The sequence below is a fragment of the Bombina bombina genome, chromosome 1 (assembly GCF_027579735.1).
Source record: "Bombina bombina isolate aBomBom1 chromosome 1, aBomBom1.pri, whole genome shotgun sequence".
Taxonomy (NCBI): Eukaryota; Metazoa; Chordata; class Amphibia; order Anura; family Bombinatoridae; genus Bombina; species Bombina bombina.
In genome coordinates, this window is record NC_069499.1 from 984,854,343 (window position 1) to 984,876,537 (window position 22,195).

Here is a 22,195-nt window from a genome sequence, read left to right on the forward strand (position 1 = left end):
ACACCAAAGAACATGGGCATTTGATAAGGTACATAACATATGTTGTTTCGCAGGTATAATACCCATTAATTTCAAACTTTTTACCACTATGTGGATGAAAAAAATTAGAACCTTTTATGATTGAACTACAGCTCATGCAATTTAAGCAGGGAAAACTACCTCTTTGTTTAGTGCCCATCAGGGATTGTTTAAGAACTTTGCCTGGTCCTATATCAGTTCTTACTAGATGGTCTCTGTTTCTTACTCTCCTAAAGGCCATGAGTAGTGGTTCCTGAAATTGTATTACCTGCTGATTGCAATCTCTCAGTACATGCCAATTCCTGCGTATTATTTTTGATATTTCCCCACTAAGTGGGCTATACTGAGACACAAACATCATCCTATGGTCCTGATCCTGTTTTTTATTTCTTAGGGTAGGATTTTTTACCTCTTCCATTTTTTAACTAGATTGGGGGGATACCCCTATCCAAAAATTTATTTGCCATTTCCCTCATGCTGTGCTCACAATCTTCTTCTCTGCTCACAATTCTCTTTACCCTTAGGAGTTAACTCTTGGGTAGGGAGTTAATTAATTTTTTCGGGTGGAAGCTGTCATATTTTAATAACGTATTTTTGTCCGTGTCCTTAGTATACAAATCAAAACGTAATGTATTGCCATTTTTCTCTTGTTAAGTGTAGTCAGTCCACGGGTCATCCATTACTTATGGGATTATATCTCCTTCCCAACAGGAAGTTGCAAGAGGATCACCCAAGCAGAGCTGCTACATAGCTCCTCCCCTCACATGTCATATCCAGTCATTCTCTTGCAACTCAACTAGATAGGTTGTTGTGAGAGGTCTGTGGTGTTTTTTAAAACTTAGTTTATTTCTTCAATCAAAAGTTTGTTATTTTAAATGGCACCGGAGTGTGCTGTTTGTTCTCAGGCAGTATTAGAAGAAGAATCTGCCTGCGTTTTCTATGATCTTAGCAGAAGTAACTAAGATCAACTGGCTGTTTCTCACACATTCTGAGGAGTGAGGTAACTTCAGAAAGGGGAATAGCATGCGGGGCCCCCCTGCAAACGAGGTATGTGCAGTAAATTATTTTTCTAAGGAATGGAATTGACTAGAAAATACTGCTGATACCAATGTAATGTAAGTACAGCCTTAAATGCAGTGGTAGCGACTGGTATTAGGCTGATGAGTGTACGTGCACTGAAGTATTTTTCTAGGGAATGGAATTTGACTAAGAAAATACTGTTAATACTGAAGTAATGTATGAGCCTTAACTGCAGTAAAAGCGACTGGTAGCAGGCTTATTAATAACACTTCATAATCTTTAAAATGTTCAAAACGTTTACTGGCATGTTAATCGTTTTTTGTGAGGTACTTGGTGATAAAACTTATTGGGGCATGATTTTTCCACATGGCTAACGTTTATTTCTGCATAAAAACAGTTAACTGAGATTTCCCACTGTTGTAATATGAGTGGGGGGGCCTATTTTAGCGCTTTTTTGCGCAGTAAAAATTCAGTCACAGTCTTCCTACTTCATCCTCCATGATCCAGGACGTCTCTAGAGAGCTCAGGGGTCTTCAAAATTCATTTTGAGGGAGGTAATCAGTCACAGCAGACCTGTGACAGTGTGTTTGACTGTGATAAAAACGTTATTTGTTAAATTGATATCCGTTTTTGGGTATTAAGGGGTTAATCATCCATTTGCTGGTGGGTGCAATCCTTTGCTAACTTAATACATTTACTGTGAAAATTTGGTTGCTATAACTAATTTGGTTCAGTGTTATTTCAACTGTGACAGCTTTTTGTGCTTCTTAAAGACGCAGTAGCGTTTTTTATATTGCTTGTAAATTTATTTGGAAGTATTTTCCAAGCTTGCTAGTCTCATTGCTAGTCTGTTTAAACATGTCTGACACAGATGAATCTGTTTGTTCACTATGTTTGAAGGCCAATGCGGAGCCCCATAGAAATTTGTGTAGTAAATGCATTTATGTCACTTTAAATAAAAGTCAATCTTTACATGTAAAGAAATTATCACCAGACAACGAGGGGGAAGTTATGCCGACTAACTCTCCTCACGTGTCAGTACCTTCGCCTCCCGCTCAGGAGGTGCGTGATATTGTGGCGCCAAGTACATCAGAGAGGCCCATACAAATCACTTTGCAAGACATGGCTACTGTTATGACAGAAGTATTATCTAAATTGCCAGAATTAAGAGGCAAGCGCGATTGCTCTGGGTTAAGGACAGAGCGCGCTGATGATGGGAGAGCCATGTCCGATACTGCGTCACAATTTGCAGAACATGAAGACGGAGAGCTTCATTCTGTGGGTGACGGATCTGATCCAGGGAGACTGGATTCAGAGATTTCTAATTTTAAATTTAAGCTTGAGAACCTCCGCGTATTGCTAGGGGAGGTATTAGCGGCTCTGAATGATTGTAACACTGTTGCAATTCCAGAGAAATTATGTAGGCTGGATAGATACTATGCGGTACAGGTGTGTACTGACGTTTTTCCTATACCTAAGAGGCTTACAGAGATTATTAGCAAGGAGTGGGATAGGCCCGGTGTGCCCTTTTCCCCCCCCTCCTATATTTAGGAAAATGTTTCCAATAGACGCCACCACACGGGACTTATGGCAGACGGTCCCTAAGGTGGAGGGAGCAGTTTCTACTTTGGCTAAGAGTACCACTATCCCGGTGGAGGATAGTTGTGCTTTTTCAGATCCAATGGATAAAAAATTAGGTTACCTTAAGAAAATGTTTGTTCAACAAGGTTTTATCTTACAGCCCCTTGCATGCATTGCGCCTGTCACTGCTGCTGCGGCATTCTGGTTTGAGTCTCTGGAAGAGGCCTTTCGCACAGCTCCATTGGATGAGATTATGAACAAGCTTAAAGCACTTAAGATAGCTAACGCATTTGTTTCTGATGCTGTTGTACATTTAACCAAACTAACGGCTAAGAACTCTGGATTCGCCATCCAAGCGCGCAGAGCGATATGGCTTAAATAATGGTCAGCTGACGTGACTTCTAAATCTAAATTGCTTAATATTCCTTTCAAAGGGCAGACCTTATTCGGGCCCGGCTTGAAAGAAATTATTGCTGACATTACTGGAGGTAAGGGTCCTACTCTTCCTCAGGACAAGGCCAAATCAAAGGCCAAACAGTCTAATTTTCGCGCCTTTCGTAACTTCAAGACAGGAGCAGCATCAACTTCCTCCGCTCCAAAACAGGAAGGAACTGTTGCTCGTTACAGACAGGGCTGGAAAGTTAACCAGTCCTGGAACAAGGGCAAGCAGGCCAGAAAACCTTCTTCTGCCCCTAAGACAGCATGAAGAGAGGGCCCCCTATCCGGAAACGGATCTAGTGGGGGGCAGACTATCTCTCTTCGCCCAGGCTTGGGCAAGAGATGTCCAGGATCCCTGGGCGTTGGAGATCATATCTCAGGGATACCTTCTGGACTTCAAAGCTTCTCCTCCACAAGGGAGATTTCATCTTTCAAGGTTATCAGCAAACCAAATAAAGAAAGAGGCGTTTCTACGCTGTGTACAAGACCTCTTATTAATGGGGGTGATCCACCCAGTTTCGCGGACGGAACAAGGGCAAGGATTTTACTCAAATCTGTTTGTGGTCCCCAAGAAAGAGGGAACCTTCAGACCAATCTTGGACCTAAAAATCTTAAATTCCTAAGAGTTCCATCATTCAAAATGGAAACTATTCGAACCATCCTACCCATGATCCAAGAGGGTCAATACATGACCACAGTGGACTTAAAAGATGCCTACCTTCACATACCGATTCACAAAGATCATTATCTGTACCTAAGATTTGCCTTCCTAGACAGGCATTACCAGTTTGTAGCTCTTCCCTTCGGGTTAGCTACGGCCCGAGAATTTTTACAAAGGTTCTGGGCTCTCTTCTGGCGGTACTAAGACCGCGAGGCATAGCAGTGGCTCCGTACCTAGACGACATTCTGATACAAGCGTCAAGTTTTCAAATTGCCAAGTCTCATACAGAGATAGTTCTGGCATTTCTGAGGTCGCATGGGTGGAAGGTGAACGTGGAAAAGAGTTCTCTATTACCACTCACAAGGGTTCCCTTCCTAGGGACTCTTATAGATTCTATAGAGATGAAAATTTACCTGACGGAGTCCAGGTTATTAAAGCTTCAAAGTACTTGCCGTGCCCTTCATTCCATTCCACACCCGTCAGTAGCTCAGTGCATGGAAGTAATCGGCTTAATGGTAGCGGCAATGGACATAGTACCATTTGCGAGCCTGCATCTCAGACCACTGCAGTTGTGCATGCTCAGTCAGTGGAATGGGGATTACTCAGATTTGTCCCCTCTACTAAATCTGGATCAAGAGACCAGAGATTCTCTTCTATGGTGGCTTTCTCGGCCCCATCTGTCCAAGGGGATGACCTTTCGCAGGCCAGATTGGACGATTGTAACAACATATACGCCAGCCTTCTAGGTTGGGGCGCAGTCTGGAATTCCCTGAAGGCTCAGGGATCATGGACTCAGGAGGAGAAACTCCTCCCAATAAATATTCTGGAGTTAAGAGCAATATTCAATGCTCTTCTAGCTTGGCCTCAGTTAGCAACTCTGAGGTTCATCAGATTTCAGTCGGACAACATCACGACTGTGGCTTACATCAACCATCAAGGGGGAACCAGGAGTTCCCTAGCGATGTTGGAAGTCTCAAAGATAATTCGCTGGGCAGAGTCCCACTCTTGCCACCTGTCAGCGATCTACATCCCAGGCGTGGAGAACTGGGAGGCGGATTTTCTAAGTCGCCAGACTTTTCATCCGGGGGAGTGGGAACTTCATCCGGAGGTCTTCGCTCAACTGATTCATCGTTGGGGCAAACCAGATCTGGATCTCATGGCGTCTCGCCAGAACGCCAAGCTTCCTTGTTACGGATCCAGATCCAGGGACCCGGGAGCGGTGCTGATAGATGCTCTGACAGCCCCTTGGGTCTTCAACATGGCTTATGTGTTTCCACCATTTCCGATGCTGCCTCGACTGATTGCCAAGATCAAACAAGAGAGAGCATCTGTGATTTTGATAGCGCCTGCGTGGCCACGCAGGACCTGGTATGCAGACCTAGTGGACATGTCGTCCTGTCCACCATGGTCTCTGCCTCTGAGGCAGGACCTTCTAATTCAGGGTCCTTTCAACCATCCAAATCTAATTTCTCTGAGGCTGACTGCATGGAGATTGAACGCTTGATTCTATCAAAGCGTGGCTTCTCGGAGTCGGTTATTGATACCTTAATACAGGCTCGGAAACCTGTTACCAGAAAAATTTACCATAAGATATGGCGTAAATATTTATATTGGTGCGAATCCAAGAGTTACTCATGGAGTAAGGTTAGGATTCCTAGGATATTGTCTTTTCTACAAGAGGGTTTAGAAAAGGGCTTATCTGCTAGTTCGTTAAAGGGACAGATTTCGGCTCTGTCTATTCTTCTACACAAACGTCTGGCAGAAGTTCCAGATGTTCAGGCTTTTTGTCAGGCTTTGGCTAGGATTAAGCCTATGTTTAAGACTGTTGCTCTGCCGTGGAGCTTAAACTTAGTTCTTAACGTTTTGCAAGGTGTTCCATTTGAACCCCTTCATTCCATTGATATCAAGCTGTTCTCTTGGAAAGTTCTGTTTTTGATGGCTATTTCCTCGGCTTGAAGAGTCTCTGAGTTATCTGCCTTACATTGTGATTCTCCTTATCTAATTTTTCATTCAGACAAGGTAGTTCTGCGTACTAAACCTGGGTTCTTACCTAAGGTAGTTTCTAACAGGAATATAAATCAAGAGATTGTTCCATCTTTGTGTCCTAACCCTTCTTCAAAGAAGGAACGACTTTTGCATAATCTGGACGTAGTCCGTGCCCTGAAGTTCTATTTGCAGGCAACTAAAGATTTTCGTCAAACTTCTTCTCTGTTTGTCGTTTACTCTGGACAGAGGAGAGGTCAAAAGGCTTCGGCTACCTCTCTATCTGCTTTTGGCTTCGTAGCATAATACGTTTAGCCTATGAGACTGCTGGACAGCAGCCTCCTGAAAGAATTACAGCTCATTCCACTAGAGCTGTGGCTTCCACCTGGGCCTTTAAGAATGAGGCCTCTGTTGAACAGATTTGCAAGGCTGCAACTTGGTCTTCACTTCACACTTTTTCGAAATTTTACAAATTTGACACTTTTGCTTCTTCGGAGGCTATTTTTGGGAGAAAGGTTCTTCAGGCAGTGGTTCCTTCCGTTTAAAGTTCCTGCCTTGTCCCTCCCATCATCTGTGTACTTTAGCTTTGGTATTGGTATCCCATAAGTAATGGATGACCCGTGGACTGACTACACTTAACAAGAGAAAACATAATTTATGCTTACCTGATAAATTTATTTCTCTTGTAGTGTAGTCAGTCCACGGCCCGCCCTGTCTTTTAAGGCAGATCTAAATTTTAATTAAACTCCAGTCACCACTGCACCCTATGGTTTCTCCTTTCTCGTCTTGTTTCAGTCGAATGACTGGATATGACATGTGAGGGGAGGAGCTATGTAGCAGCTCTGCTTGGGTGATCCTCTTGCAACTTCCTGTTGGGAAGGAGATATAATCCCATAAGTAATGGATGACCCGTGGACTGACTACACTACAAGAGAAATAAATTTATCAGGTAAGCATAAATTATGTTTTATATACTCTTGTGTCTAAAAAAGTGACAGACTCCTCACTGTAAGTGACAGTAAATTGAAGTCCCCTCACCATCGAATTAAGGTCATTGACAAACCCGTTGAGGGTTCCAATTCTCCCCCACCACACGCCAAACGCATAATCAATGTAGCCCACCACACTGCTCCGTGTTGTTTAAATGTCTCATGTTCATATACCATTTTCTCCTTGAATTCATTCATGAAGAGGTTGGTGTATGATGGGGCAACATTGGAACCCATTGCAGTCCCCTTTAGGGACCATCTATTAAGAACTGATATAGGACCAGGCAAAGTTCTTAAACAATCCCTGATGGGCACTAAACAAAGAGGTAGTTTTCCCTGCTTAAATTGCATGAGCTGTAGTTCAATCATAAAAGGTTCTAATTTTTTTCATCCACATAGTGGTAAAAAGTTTGAAATTAATGGGTATTATACCTGCGAAACAACATATGTTATATACCTTATCAAATGCCCATATTCTTTGGTGTTTTTAGGAGAGACAACGCAAAAGGCAAGGGAACGCATGAGTCAGCTTCGTTCTAACATAAGACACAAGAACTTGGAAGCCCCTCTGTCCAAGCACTTCCTGGAAAAAGGGCACGGAATTAGCCAGTTGAGATGGCAAATTATTGAGCAAATAAAGGTGCCCAGGAATGGCATGGACAGAGAGACATTGCTGAAACAGAAAGAAATGTGGTGGATCCACAAATTGGAAACTTTGTTTCCAAAGGGTCTTAATAGAGATTTTGATTTATCTTGCTATTTTTGAGCTCACTTATGTGAACATACCATCAAATGAGGGTCTGACACAATATAGTACATAGAAATATTGAAATGCATTTATGGAATTGAACAAGTTATATTTTGCACAATCTGTTATTGTTACTATATTATTGTTTTTAAATGCTTGCTTCACAGATATACATGTAAATTCCCAAGAGAACCACAAGATGGAGCCAGAGTACAACAGCAGAGTAACTGACGCGAAAAAATGAAGGTTTAAAAGTAGAGACCTGTGTTAAAGCAAAGTATAGCATGATTAAGTGACATATGGTCACAAAACTTTGCTTTTTAATATATGTCTGAATAAAGGAAAATTTACTATATTCAGGTGCTTTCTTCTTTTTTTTAAATATTTATTTTTATTTGTATTTTTTTGGTCTCATTCTTTTATTTTTCTGTTGCTAGTCAAGTATGGATTTATAGATGTTTGTTCTTTATATACAGAAGAGTCTTAATAACTAGAGTTAATACACATCAGGTATGGGACTGGATCTCCAATATTCACATTCACAGAGATTTAGTTTTATTCTTTACAGTATTTATATTAGTTCACAATCAACTTGTTCACTTTTAGATATATTTATGCACAACATCACTTTTAACACATTGTATGAGACAAATGCCTCACATTTATATGTATCTGTACTTGTACACTAGCGTTCACATACTTGAGCCGATTGAGTTTGACTTGAGATATATGACCTTGCACTTGGTCATATATACACGTTTTTATCTATTTACTTTTCTTATTCTTCTGTTTATGAAATCTTTGTAATATGAGGGTATAGATATAATGGAATGAAACAGAATAAGAAAATATACTTTAACACCTTAATACTAACAACAGGAATAATGAATGAAATATGGATGATGATGATAATGAAAATAATTTTTTAATTCAATAATAGCAGCCAGTTTTCATCTAGTTGAATGAAGGTGCAATGTATAATGTAGCTATTAATCGCATTTTTTCATGATATGATTAGATTTAGTGGTGATTAAGGAATTCTTGCTAATGGCATTTATGTCGTTACTTTTGGTGTGCTACATTGTCAATCTTTCTCTCTTAAAGCGTAACATACATATCTAATAATGTATTATTATCTATCAAACTGGGATCCAGAGTTTCTAGAAACTTTCTTTTTTTAATGTCTTAAATGATGTTTATAAAGGGCACTATTTCCATTTCTGGTGGAATAACAATTTTTTTATGTATGCAATATATACTATTCACATTAAAGGGACACTGAACCCAATTTTTTTCTTTTGTAATTCAGAAAGAGCATGCAATTTTAAGCAACTTTCTAATTTACTCCTATTATTAATTTTTCTTTGTTCTCTTGCTATCATTATTTGAAAAAGAAGGCATCTAAGCTTTTTTTGGTTTCAGTACTCTGGACAGCACTTTTTTATTGGTGGATCAATTTATCCACCAATCAGCAAGGACAACCCAGGTTGTTCACCAAAAATGGGCCGGCATCTAAACTTACATTCATGCATTTCAAATAAAGATACCAAGAGAATGAAGAAAATTTGATAATAGGAGTAAATTAGAAAGTTGCTTAAAATTTCATACTCAATCTGAATCACAAAAGAAAAAATTTGGGTACAGTGTCCCTTTTAAGCTCTGTTTGATACAAGATTTATATACATTGTAAACTAAAAATGTCTCTGTACGCTTTAGCTTATGTTAATGTGATAAAAGTATACATAATGTAAATCTTTTGTGGTTATAACACTGAGGAGTAAGTACACCTTTAAGAATCATCAACAGGTGTTAATAGTCTCCCGCAGTAGGAAGTGCCTTTTTAAGATACATTGGAATTGCTATGTTCAGTCCCTGACGAAGTGCCTACGGGCAGGAAACGCGTCGGACGTTTTGTTCGTTTCTAGCTCCCTCCTGAGCTTGAATGTACCCTGTATGTCTGTCTAAGACTTACTATAAAGTCTGCTTTTACCTGCATAACTTTTTAAGGTGTTTTTTTTCCTTGCAACAGGTATATCCTTCATCGTTGTTCATTAGACCTTTCCACCAGACAGTCTCTTTCTTGGTGGATGTCTCCTGGCCTGGTATCTCTGGGTATGGGGATCCACAGTCTGATGTGGGAGGTAATCACGGATGCCATTCTGTCTGGATGGGGTGCAGTATTGGGTCTTCAGGGGGCTTAGGGCTTTTGGCCGCATCAGGAAGCGACCTCCTGACACCAATCAATGTCCTGGAAGTAAGAGCAATCTACAATGTTACAGGCCTGGCCTCTGCTCTGTTCAGTCCCATTTATCCACTTTAACTCCGACAACATAACAGCGGTGGTATACATAAATCATCAAGGGGGATTGAGCAGTTCCTTAGCAATGCAGGAAGTATCTCTCATTCTGAATTGTGCGGCTGTACATCAATGCACAATCTCAGCCATTCACATCCCAGGAGTGGATAACTGGAAAGCAGACTATTTGAGCAGTCAGTCACTCCACTCAGGTGAATGGTCTCTCAACCAGGATATTTTTGATCAGCTGATCAGTCGTTTGAGTTCTCTGGAGATATCTCATGGCTTCCTGTCTGAATCACAAACTTCCAAGGTACGGGTCAAGATCAAGGGATCCTCAGGCGGAACTGATGGACGCTTTAGCAGCTCCATGGAAGTATCATCTAGTTTATCTGTTTCTGACGAATGTTTTTATTTCCAGAGTGGTAGCCCGTCTCAAACAGGAGAATGTTTTGTCAATTCTCAGAGCAGCTTTTCTGACTCTGTAATTGAAACTCTGGTTCAGGCTCATAAGTCTGTTACCAGCCAGATTTACCATAAGGTATGGAAGGTTTATTTGTCTTGGGTCTTTGATCATGGTTACTCATAGCATTCTATGAGAATATATTAATACATATATTTATATATTATTGCTGCAGACTGCTACCTTAGAGAACCATTAGAATAAAAAATGAACGCATACTTGCCTTAATTTCCCTATATTAGCTTGGTTCCCAAAACACAGTACTTCATGTATTTTAGTCCTTTGCATATGCAATACAATTGCCTCTTGAGGGTTTCTGTCTATCTTAAAAGGGAACGGTTATTCATTGGCGACTGATACTAAACTGTGCTAAAAATATTGATATGTATTTTCCATGTATATTGTGCTCAGAGGGAAAGTTTATAAAAGCAATCAGATATTTTAAAATAAATCTGCGAATTGGTTAAAAGCTCAGCTTGTGTATTTGTATAAGGAACAAAAAGCATTTGTGTTCTTCTATTGCTATTCAAGTGTCCTCTGGGTGCAGACACCAGTAGACTTTTGGTGGTGTGAGTGCTGAAGAACATAGGTTTTAGCAAAACTCCAGCCAAGCTGAATAGAGTAAAAGTTAAAGGGACAGTTTACCCAGAAATGTTCTCCCCTTTAATTCATTCCCAGTGATCAATTTTACCTGCTGGTGTGTATTAAATTGTACAAGTCGATCGTTTACCCTTATTTCATCATTTGAAATAGCTGATTAGCTCATTTTAGCTTAATATTGGCTAAAAATTTTAGCCGGGTGGTTAGCAAAATCAGCCGGGTGGTGCACCGACTAAAAATGTCCTGGGGAGAACACTACCCAACTATACTGAAAGTTTCTATACTTAAGTCCAGGCTATTGACGGGCAATGTAAACTAAGCCAGCAGAAGAAATTACATTCCCAGTGGGATGTAGAAGAGCTAGCTAATAAAATTATAATTTTCTATTGTTCTCTCTAAGTATTGAGCTTTGGTTTACAGACAAATATAAGATAAGGAATCATGTGTGTGTACACAAAGTGATAACATAATGAGATATAATTTTACATGCAAGCTCAACCCACTGTATTAGGCTGTGGTTTCTAAGCACAAAACCAGCTATTTCATATACACAAATAACCCTGAAAAAGCAATTCCTCTTACATTCTATACTCTTCAGCTGTTATAACAAGTTGTTGAAAATTCATTGAGGGACAACCATTTTTTACAGTGTACTGCAATTTAACCACCAATTTCTTCAGCAGTTTCTGGAAGTGCTGGATATGCTGAGGATTTGTAATTCACTTAGGGTCCGATAGGGCTTTATCACACTAATTCTAAAATCTTTCTGGACATCAAAACTGCAACCTCACAAAACCTTGGGTTGGATGAAGCTTCTGTGGTCAGATTCTGGCATGGTTGTGTGGAGTGAGTGTACTGGAATATGTTTTGGCTGCAGGTTTTGACAGATGTGATTATGAGTTTGATATAACTGTTTTTCTCTTCAACAGATCATAGGAGATGATGTGGGTTGGGGCTTTGTAATACGCGGGGCAAGTCCATGTCATATTCAGGCTGTTGATCCTGGTGGACCAGCTGCTGCTGCTGGCATGAAGGTAGGATCAGGCACACCTATACCTCAGAGCTTGTATAGCACATAAAAATGTCAAGACCCTTATTATTTTGTGGAAAGTGTGGTGTTTAAGGTATTTGTTAGTTCAAAATTACCCTCTTTGGATAACCATCACCCTACTTGACTAAAGTTCTAGCATTGTAACCTTATTGCAGTGTATTAGGTGCAGGTCTCTGATGAAGTTATCCAACATTTATCTTCAACTACTGGAGACCAGCAAGCCCCAAGGCAGAACAAGCTTTGATCTGAGATGTCATTGCAGCATACCTGCAAAAAAACCGGGACACATGCAGAAACTGTTAGTTTTTCTACTTTATTGTGATGTTCCACATTATGCAGTTCATTTCAAACAGTGCTGTGCTTCTGGCTGCACTGTGTAACTTTCTTTCCTACGAAATGGTGAGTCCACGACATCATCAATTATTGTTGGGAATATCACTCCTAGCCAGCAGGAGGAGGCAAAGAACACCACAGCCAAACTGTTAAAGGGACACTGAACCCAAATGTTTCTTTCGTGATTCAGATAGAGCGTGCAATTTTAAGCAACTTTCTTTCAACTTTTTTTTATTGGTGGATGAATTTATCCACCAATCGGCAAGAACAACCCAGGTTGTTCACCAAAAATGGGCCGGCATCTAAACTTAAATTCTTGCGGTTGAAATAAAGATACCAAGAGAATGAAGAAAATTTGATAATTGGAGTAAATTAGAAAGTTGCTTAAAATTTCATGCTCTATCTGAATCACAAAAGAAAAAATTTGGGTTCAGTGTCCCTTTAAGTATCACTTCCCTTCCCACAAACCCCAGTCATTCTCTTTGCCTTAGGTTAGTCTGTTCCTTCCCCTTTTTCAAGAATTGGGTCTAGCCGTACTTCAATTTAGTCTCTTCAGTAAGGGCAGTGGTGGTTTTAAAGCGGTTAGGAACTTGTGAGGTGGGCGTTGCTGCATTTTCCTAACATATTTCCTGCCCATGGTATAGAAAGCCAGAGTTAGTTTACTCTGTTCTTTCTTTTCAACAGGTCTCTGAGGAGCATGTGTCCTCTCATACTGTGTAAGCTGTCCTCCTGCCGGATGGCCAGACTTCAGGTAAGTGCCGTTTGTTTCTAATGGCACGGTGAGCCCACGGATCATCATTAATTACTGTTGGGAATATCACTCCTGGCCAGCAAAAGGAGGCAAAGCGCACCACAGCAAAGCTGTTAAGTATCACTTCCCTACCCACAATCCCCAGTCATTCTCTTTGCCTCTAGTGCATGGAGGAGGGAAAGTAATTAGGTGTCCTGATTAGGATTCTTCTATCAAGATTTTTTTATTTTGAAGACAGGGCAGGAGTGCTCTGATCTTCCATCACTATTTGGGTATAGCTGTACTCCACATTAGTCTCTTCAGCAGGGCTGTGGTGGCTTTAAAGCAGTTAGGAACTTGTAAAGTGTGCTTTGCTGCGTTTTCCTAACAGGTTGCTGCCCTGATATAGAAAGATTGAGTAAGTTTACTCTCTTTTTACACAGGTCTCTGTGAGGAGCGGCATTCTCTTTGACTTTATGAGTCTTCTGACTGCGGGACGGCTAGAATAGAGGTAAGTGCCTTTTGTTCTTCTGAGGGTTCTGGAAAGCTGGCACTGAAGGGGTTAAGACCCTCTGCTTTTAAATGGGACATATCCTTATGGATGCTGGTGGCAGTGGCCGGCACTTATGCATGTGATTGGAGACTTAGGGTTAACATTCTTCATAACAAGGAAGAGGTTAGCTGTCTATGGGGCTCGGAGATAACCTTTTATTATATTAATAGGTTTATACAGGATCTGTATTCTGGCAGCTCCTTTTATTCTGAATTGACTATGTCAGAGGATGTTAGGAGAGTGTGCATGGTGCCATTTCTAAGGGGCTGCGTTAATGTGCTGGTGTCATTAACAAGAAGACTGAGCACACAGTTTTTTTTTCTCTGGAATTTCTCCTGCTCTGCTTTTTAGCTCGGCTGGGTGTACGATTTAGATAAAATATTTTTTATTAAACCACAAACCTCCCCATTACACTTCAGATACATTACATGTAGGATACATTAAGCAAGCACAAAGAAAAGCACCAAACAAAACAAAACAAAAAACAAAAATCAGAGAAAAACATTCGGATGCATGATAAAGAATACCTTACTCATACTTATATAATAAGGTACGAATGGTTCTCAGCTGAAGACAGTTCCTTGAGCAGAGTTTCCAATGAAACCCTCTGTATCTATTTTTATCCTCATGTCCATAAGATATCTCCCATTAAATTATGCTGCTACTCTGTTTCAGTATATGTGGAGGTTTCTCCCCTTTTCATATTTTTCCTTCCATTACTTCTTTTATGCATCCTTGGATATATGACTCTTTGTTAGAAGTAACTAATCATGGGGGGTCAGATTCATGTAACTTTAGCTTTATCGTTAATCTAATTAGGACAGATAAACAAAAACTCAACATTTCTCATAACATAACAAATTAAACTAAACTAATGGAGTCACGGGTACCTCACGCCTTTTATCTCACTTATATTGCTATTAGTAGCTTCCTCATCAATTTTCCTTATATTAAATAATCTCTCGTGTCAAATCAGCGACTATCTTCCTCTAAGGGAATCCCTGTCTTTCTTCCTACCTCATTTCTGCACCCTCTTTAGTTATCCAGTAAAACCAGATCTTCTGGAACGTAGGCCCTGTGTCCTGTATATAAGCTGCTGTCTCGTACATTGAATAAACCATCTGTATTCTATTAAGGACCTCTGTCCACGTCGGTGTCTCGCTTTTCCAATATTTAGCTATAGCTATTCTTGTAGTGGTACATAAAATTTGAATAAAAGTGTTTATGTGTGGGTTTAGTCTTGGGACCGTCTCATGCAACAATGCCTGGGCTGGTGTGAGCGAGATCTGTTCGGTTAGCAGGGTGCTCAGCAATAGAGACAACTCTCGCCAAATAGTTTGGACTCTAGGGCATTCCCACCACATATGAAGATATGTGCCTCTGACCCCACACCCTCTATAGCAAAGTCTAGAGTTTCCCGGTGTCATATGAGATGTTTTCATGGGTGTTAAGTACCATCTAAAGGTTGTTTCTTCTGTTATGTGTGATCAGTCCACGGGTCATCATTACTTCTGGGATATAACTCCTCCCCAACAGGAAATGCAAGAGGATTCACCCAGCAGAGCTGCATATAGCTCCTCCCCTCTACGTCAGTCCCAGTCATTCTCTTGCACCCAACGACTAGATAGGATGTGTGAGAGGACTATGGTGATTATACTTAGTTTTTATGACTTCAATCAAAAGTTTGTTATTTTAAAATAGCACCGGAGCGTGTTATTACTTCTCTGGCAGAGTTTGAGGAAGAATCTGTCAGAGTTTTTTACTATGATTTTAACCGGAGTAGTTAAGATCATATTGCTGTTCTCGGCCATCTGAGGGAGGTAAAGGCTTCAGATCAGGGGACAGCGGGCAGATGAATCTGCATTGAGGTATGTAGCAGTTTTTATTTTCTGAATGGAATTGATGAGAAAATCCTGCCATACCGTTAAAATGACATGTATGTATACACTTCAGTATTCTGGGGATGGTATTTCACCGGAACTACTCTGTTAAAGGTCACTAATCCCTTTTAATAACTATTTATCATGTTAAACGTTTTTGCTGGAATGTAGAATCGTTTACATTGCTGAGGTACTGTGTGAATAAATATTTGGGCATTATTTTCCACTTGGCAGTTTTTTTGCTTTAATTGTGACAGTTTCGTTTCTCTTCACTGCTGTGGGGGAGAGGGAGGGGCCGTTTTTGGCGCTCTTTGATACGCATCAAAAAATACCAGTCAGTTACTTTTATATTTCCTGCATGATCCGGTTCATCTCTGATAGATCTCAGGGGTCTTCAAACTTCTTTGAAGGGAGGTAAATTCTCTCAGCAGAGCTGTGAGAATTCTTATAGTGACTGTGAATAAAAACGTTGCTTTGTATTTTTTATGTCAAATTTAATTATTGTTATTTTACTAATGGGAACAAACCTTTGCTAAAAGTTTTGTGGTTTTAAAGTTTGATGCTATAACTGTTTTTTCAGTTCATTATTTCAACTGTCATTTAATCGTTAGTACCTCTTTGAGGCACAGTACGTTTTTTGCTAAAAAAGATTATAACCAAGTTGTAAGTTTTTCTGCTAGTGTGTTAAACATGTCTGACTCAGAGGAAGATATCTGTGTCATTTGTTCCAATGCCAAGGTGGAGCCCAATAGAAATTTATGTACTAACTGTATTGATGCTACTTTAAATAAAAGTCAATCTGTACAATGTGAACAAATTTCACCAAACAGCGAGGGGAGAGTTATGCCGACTAACTCGCCTCACGCGGCAGTACCTGCATCTCCCGCCCGGGAGGTGCGTGATATTTTGGCGCCTAGTACATCTGGGCGGCCATTACAGATAACATTACAAGATATGGCTACTGTTATGACTGAAGTTTTGTCTAAATTACCAGAACTAAGAGGCAAGCGTGATCACTCTGGGGTGAGAACAGAGTGCGCTGACAATGCTAGGGCCATGTCTGATACTGCGTCACAGCTCGCAGAGCATGAGGACGGAGAGCTTCATTCTGTGGGTGACGGTTCTGATCCAAACAGATTGGACTCAGATATTTCAAATTTTAAATTTAAATTGGAGAACCTCCGTGTATTACTAGGGGAGGTCTTAGCAGCTCTCAACGATTGTAACACCGTTGCAATACCAGAGAAACTGTGTAGGTTGGATAAATACTTTGCGGTACCGGCGAGTACTGACGTTTTTCCTATACCTAAGAGACTAACTGAAATTGTTACTAAGGAGTGGGATAGACCCGGTGTGCCGTTCTCACCCCCTCCAATATTTAGAAAGATGTTTCCAATAGACGCCACCACTCGGGACTTATGGCAAACGGTCCCCAAGGTGGAGGGAGCAGTTTCTACTTTAGCTAAGCGTACCACTATCCCGGTGGAGGATAGCTGTGCTTTCTCAGATCCAATGGATAAAAAATTAGAGGGTTACCTTAAGAAAATGTTTGTTCAACAAGGTTTTATATTACAACCCCTTGCATGTATCGCGCCGATTACGGCTGCGGCAGCATTTTGGATTGAGTCGCTTGAAGAGAACCTTAGTTCATCTACGCTAGACGATATTACGGACAGGCTTAGAGTCCTTAAACTAGCTAATTCCTTCATCTCGGAGGCCGTAGTACATTTAACCAAACTTACGGCTAAGAACTCAGGATTCGCCATACAGGCACGTAGGGCGCTGTGGCTAAAATCCTGGTCAGCTGATGTTACTTCTAAGTCCAAATTACTTAATATACCTTTCAAGGGGCAGTCTTTATTTGGGCCCGGCTTGAAAGAGATTATCGCTGACATTACAGGAGGTAAGGGCCACGCCCTACCTCAAGACAAAGCCAAAGCTAAGGCTAGACAGTCTAATTTTCGTCCCTTTCGGAACTTCAAAACAGGAGCAGCATCAACCTCCACTGCACCAAAACAGGAAGGAGCTGTTGCTCGTTACAGGCAAGGCTGGAAGCCTAACCAGTCCTGGAACAAGAGCAAGCAGGCCAGGAAACCTGCTGCTGCCCCAAAGACAGCATGAACCGAGAGCCCCCGATCCGGGACCGGATCTAGTGGGGGGCAGACTCTCTCTCTTCGCCCAGGCCTGGGCAAGAGATGTTCAGGATCCCTGGGCACTAGAGATCATATCTCAGGGATACCTTCTAGACTTCAAATTATCTCCCCCAAGGGGGAGATTTCATCTGTCAAGGTTGTCAACAAACCAGATAAAGAAGGAAGCGTTTCTACGCTGCGTACAAGATCTGTTAATAATGGGAGTGATCCATCCGGTTCCGCGGTCGGAACAAGGACAAGGGTTCTACTCAAACCTGTTTGTGGTTCCCAAAAAAGAGGGAACTTTCAGGCCAATCTTAGATTTAAAGATTCTAAACAAATTCCTAAGAGTTCCATCGTTCAAAATGGAAACTATTCGGACAATCTTACCCATGATCCAAGAGGGTCAGTACATGACCACAGTGGATTTAAAGGATGCTTACCTTCACATACCGATCCACAAAGATCATCACCGGTATCTAAGGTTTGCCTTCTTAGACAGGCACTACCAGTTTGTAGCTCTTCCATTCGGATTGGCTACGGCTCCAAGAATCTTCACAAAGGTTCTGGGTGCCCTTCTGGCGGTACTAAGACCGCGAGGGATTTCGGTAGCTCCATACCTAGACGACATTCTAATACAAGCTTCAAGCTTTCAAACTGCCAAGTCTCATACAGAGTTAGTTCTGGCATTTCTAAGGTCGCATGGATGGAAAGTGAACGAAAAGAAGAGTTCTCTTTTTCCTCTCACAAGAGTTCCATTCTTGGGGACTCTTATAGATTCTGTAGAAATGAAGATTTACCTGACGGAGGACAGGTTAACAAAGCTTCAAAATGCATGCCGTGTCCTTCATTCCATTCAACACCCGTCAGTAGCTCAATGCATGGAGGTGATCGGCTTAATGGTAGCGGCAATGGACATAGTACCTTTTGCACGCCTACACCTCAGACCTCTGCAATTATGCATGCTAAGTCAGTGGAATGGGGATTACTCAGATTTGTCCCCTACTCTGAATCTGAATCAAGAGACCAGAAATTCTCTTCTATGGTGGCTTCATCGGCCACACCTGTCCAGGGGGATGCCATTCAGCAGGCCAGACTGGACAATTGTAACAACAGACGCCAGCCTACTAGGTTGGGGCGCTGTCTGGAATTCTCTGAAGGCTCAGGGACTATGGAATCAGGAGGAGAGTCTCCTTCCAATAAACATTCTGGAATTGAGGGCAGTTCTCAATGCCCTTCTAGCTTGGCCCCAATTAACAACTCGGGGGTTCATCAGGTTTCAGTCGGACAACATCACGACTGTAGCTTACATCAACCATCAGGGAGGGACAAGAAGCTCCCTAGCAATGGTGGAAGTATCAAAGATAATTCGCTGGGCAGAGTCTCACTCTTGCCACCTGTCAGCAATCCACATCCCGGGAGTGGAGAACTGGGAGGCGGATTTCTTGAGTCGCCAGACTTTTCATCCGGGGGAGTGGGAACTTCATCCGGAGGTCTTTGCCCAAATACTTCGACGTTGGGGCAAACCAGAGATAGATCTCATGGCGTCTCGCCAGAACGCCAAACTTCCTCGCTACGGGTCCAGATCCAGGGATCCGGGAGCGGTTCTGATAGATGCTTTGACAGCACCTTGGAACTTCGGGATGGCTTATGTGTTTCCACCCTTTCCGCTGCTTCCTCGATTGATTGCCAAAATCAAGCAGGAGAGAGCATCAGTGATTCTAATAGCGCCTGCATGGCCACGCAGGACTTGGTATGCAGATCTAGTGGACATGTCATCCTGTCCGCCTTGGTCTCTACCTCTAAGACAGGACCTTCTGATACAGGGTCCATTCAAACATCAAAATCTAACTTCTCTGAAGCTGACTGCTTGGAAATTGAACGTTTGATTTTATCAAAACGTGGGTTTTCTGAGTCGGTTATTGATACCCTGATACAGGCTAGGAAGCCTGTTACCAGAAAGATTTACCATAAAATATGGCGTAAATACCTATACTGGTGCGAATCCAAACATTACTCCTGGAGTAAGGTTAGGATCGCTAGGATATTGTCCTTTCTACAAGAAGGTTTAGAAAAGGGTTTATCAGCTAGTTCATTAAAGGGACAGATTTCAGCTCTGTCCATCTTGTTACACAGGCGTCTGTCAGAAAATCCAGACGTCCAGGCCTTTTGTCAGGCTTTAGCTAGGATCAAGCCTGTGTTTAAAGCTGTTGCTCCGCCATGGAGTTTAAACTTAGTTCTTAACGTTTTACAGGGTGTTCCGTTTGAACCCCTTCATTCCATTGATATAAAATTGTTATCTTGGAAAGTTCTGTTTTTAATGGCTATTTCCTCGGCTCGAAGAGTCTCTGAGTTATCAGCCTTACATTGTGATTCTCCTTATCTGATTTTTCACTCAGACAAGGTAGTTCTGCGTACTAAACCTGGGTTCTTACCTAAGGTAGTCACTAACAGGAATATCAATCAGGAGATTGTTGTTCCATCCTTGTGTCCAAATCCTTCTTCAAAGAAGGAACGTCTTCTACACAATCTGGATGTAGTTCGTGCCCTCAAGTTCTACTTGCAGGCAACTAAAGATTTTCGCCAAACTTCTTCCCTGTTTGTCGTTTATTCTGGACAGAGGAGAGGTCAAAAAGCTTCTGCTACCTCTCTCTCTTTTTGGCTTCGTAGCATAATACGTTTAGCCTATGAGACTGCTGGACAGCAGCCTCCTGAAAGAATTACAGCTCACTCCACTAGAGCTGTGGCTTCCACTTGGGCCTTTAAGAATGAGGCCTCTGTTGAACAGATTTGCAAGGCTGCAACTTGGTCTTCGCTTCATACTTTTTCCAAATTTTACAAATTTGACACTTTTGCTTCTTCGGAGGCTATTTTTGGGAGAAAGGTTCTTCAGGCAGTGGTTCCTTCTGTATAATGAGCCTGCCTATCCCTCCCGTCATCCGTGTACTTTTGCTTTGGTATTGGTATCCCAGAAGTAATGATGACCCGTGGACTGATCACACATAACAGAAGAAAACATAATTTATGCTTACCTGATAAATTCCTTTCTTCTGTTGTGTGATCAGTCCACGGCCCGCCCTGTTTTAAGGCAGGTAAATATCTTTTAAATTATACTCCAGTCACCACTTCACCCTTGGTTACTCCTTTCTCGTTGATTCTTGGTCGAATGACTGGGACTGACGTAGAGGGGAGGAGCTATATGCAGCTCTGCTGGGTGAATCCTCTTGCATTTCCTGTTGGGGAGGAGTTATATCCCAGAAGTAATGATGACCCGTGGACTGATCACACAACAGAAGAAAGGAATTTATCAGGTAAGCATAAATTATGTTTTTCAGTACATTCTCTCTAAGGTCTGCGCTCATAAGGCCTTTACTAGCGTAATAGAATATATCATTCCATTTGTCAATCGCATATTCCCCAGCAATATCCTCTTCCCAATTTAGCAGCAGTGTAGATTTAGTTACATTGTTATTTTCTTGTAGCGATATGTATAACCTAGAAATTGCTTTCTTGGGTCTAATGGCTGCTGAGCATAGGTTTTCGAGAGTCGTCCTTTGACTATGTGTCTTGGCCCTGTTGATATATGGTTGTATAGCTGAAATGACCTGTAGGTAGAGGAACCATTGTATCTGTATAGGCTCTAACTTCTGTCTAAGTTGTGTAAAGGTCAGTAATTTACCTTGTGACTGCATATCTGCCCCCCTATATAGGCCTTTGTTTTCCCATTTCTTTATATGGTATATAAATTCCTTATTTATCAAATGTTTTAATGGTATCAGTAGGGATTGTTTAGGCATCAGCTTCCCTATCCTTTGTATCTTAGTCCATTGTTGCTTGGTCATTTGTGTAGTTTTGTTCTGATAAACCCTTGTGTCTTTATTCTTTAGAATACCCCAGAGGATATCATCAGGTTCCTCCATCCCCCCCATAGCTGCCTCTAAAGCAGGCCAGAGAACATCTTTCTGTCTTCTCGCAAGTATTGAGTCCTGTGCCAGTCTAGCTGCTTTATAATAGTCATGTAAGTTGGGGGCCCCCACTCCCCCCAATTGTCTGTGTCTCGTCAGAATTTGATGTGGGATCCTCGGGTGTTTGTTGTCCCTTAAGAATCTGTGTATGTCTCGTTGAAGATTATCTAAATCTAATTTATTTACTTTAATTGGGAGGACCCTAAATAGATAGAGGATTCTGGGCAGAATCGTCATTTTGATGGCAGATAGTCTCCCATACCAAGAAAAACCCATCTTCCTCCATTTTCCTAAGTCTGATCTAATTGCCTTGTATATGGGAAGGTAATTTGCAGCGTATAACTTTGAGGAGTGAGTGGTCAATTTTATCCCCAGATATTTTAGCCCCTCTGAAACCCACTTAAAGTCAAAGTTTGTCTCAATCGTCTTAATGGTATGTTTAGGTATCGACAGGGGCAGTGCTTCACATTTGTCCACATTAATTTTATAACCCGATATCTGAGAAAATAATTGTATGGCCTGATATACATGTGGCAATGAGATCAGTGGTTTCGAAATGGTTAGTAGCACATCATCTGCGAACAAAGTAATCTTATGATGTATCGTCCCTATCTCTAGTCCCCAGATATCCGGGCAGTTACGTATATATGCAGCAAAAGGTTCTATGCAAAGCGCAAAAATCAAGGGCGACAGAGGGCATCCCTGCCGTGTGCCATTGAGTATATGTATGGTTTTTGACTGGTGTCCAATTGCT

The 22,195-nt window shown here is 41.4% G+C and overlaps 1 protein-coding gene across 1 annotated transcript in view; it reads left to right on the plus strand.

Annotated features, from left to right (window-relative positions):
• Nucleotides 1-12,901, plus strand: part of LOC128662312 (DEP domain-containing mTOR-interacting protein-like) — a 50,949-nt gene extending 38,048 nt beyond the window's left edge. The window contains exons 8-10 of the mRNA XM_053716119.1: nucleotides 11,727-11,831; nucleotides 12,188-12,247; nucleotides 12,866-12,901. Coding sequence (XP_053572094.1) covers nucleotides 11,727-11,831; nucleotides 12,188-12,247; nucleotides 12,866-12,901 — 201 coding nt within the window. The remainder of the gene's footprint in view (nucleotides 1-11,726; nucleotides 11,832-12,187; nucleotides 12,248-12,865) is intronic.
• Nucleotides 12,902-22,195: the final 9,294 nt, after the last annotated feature.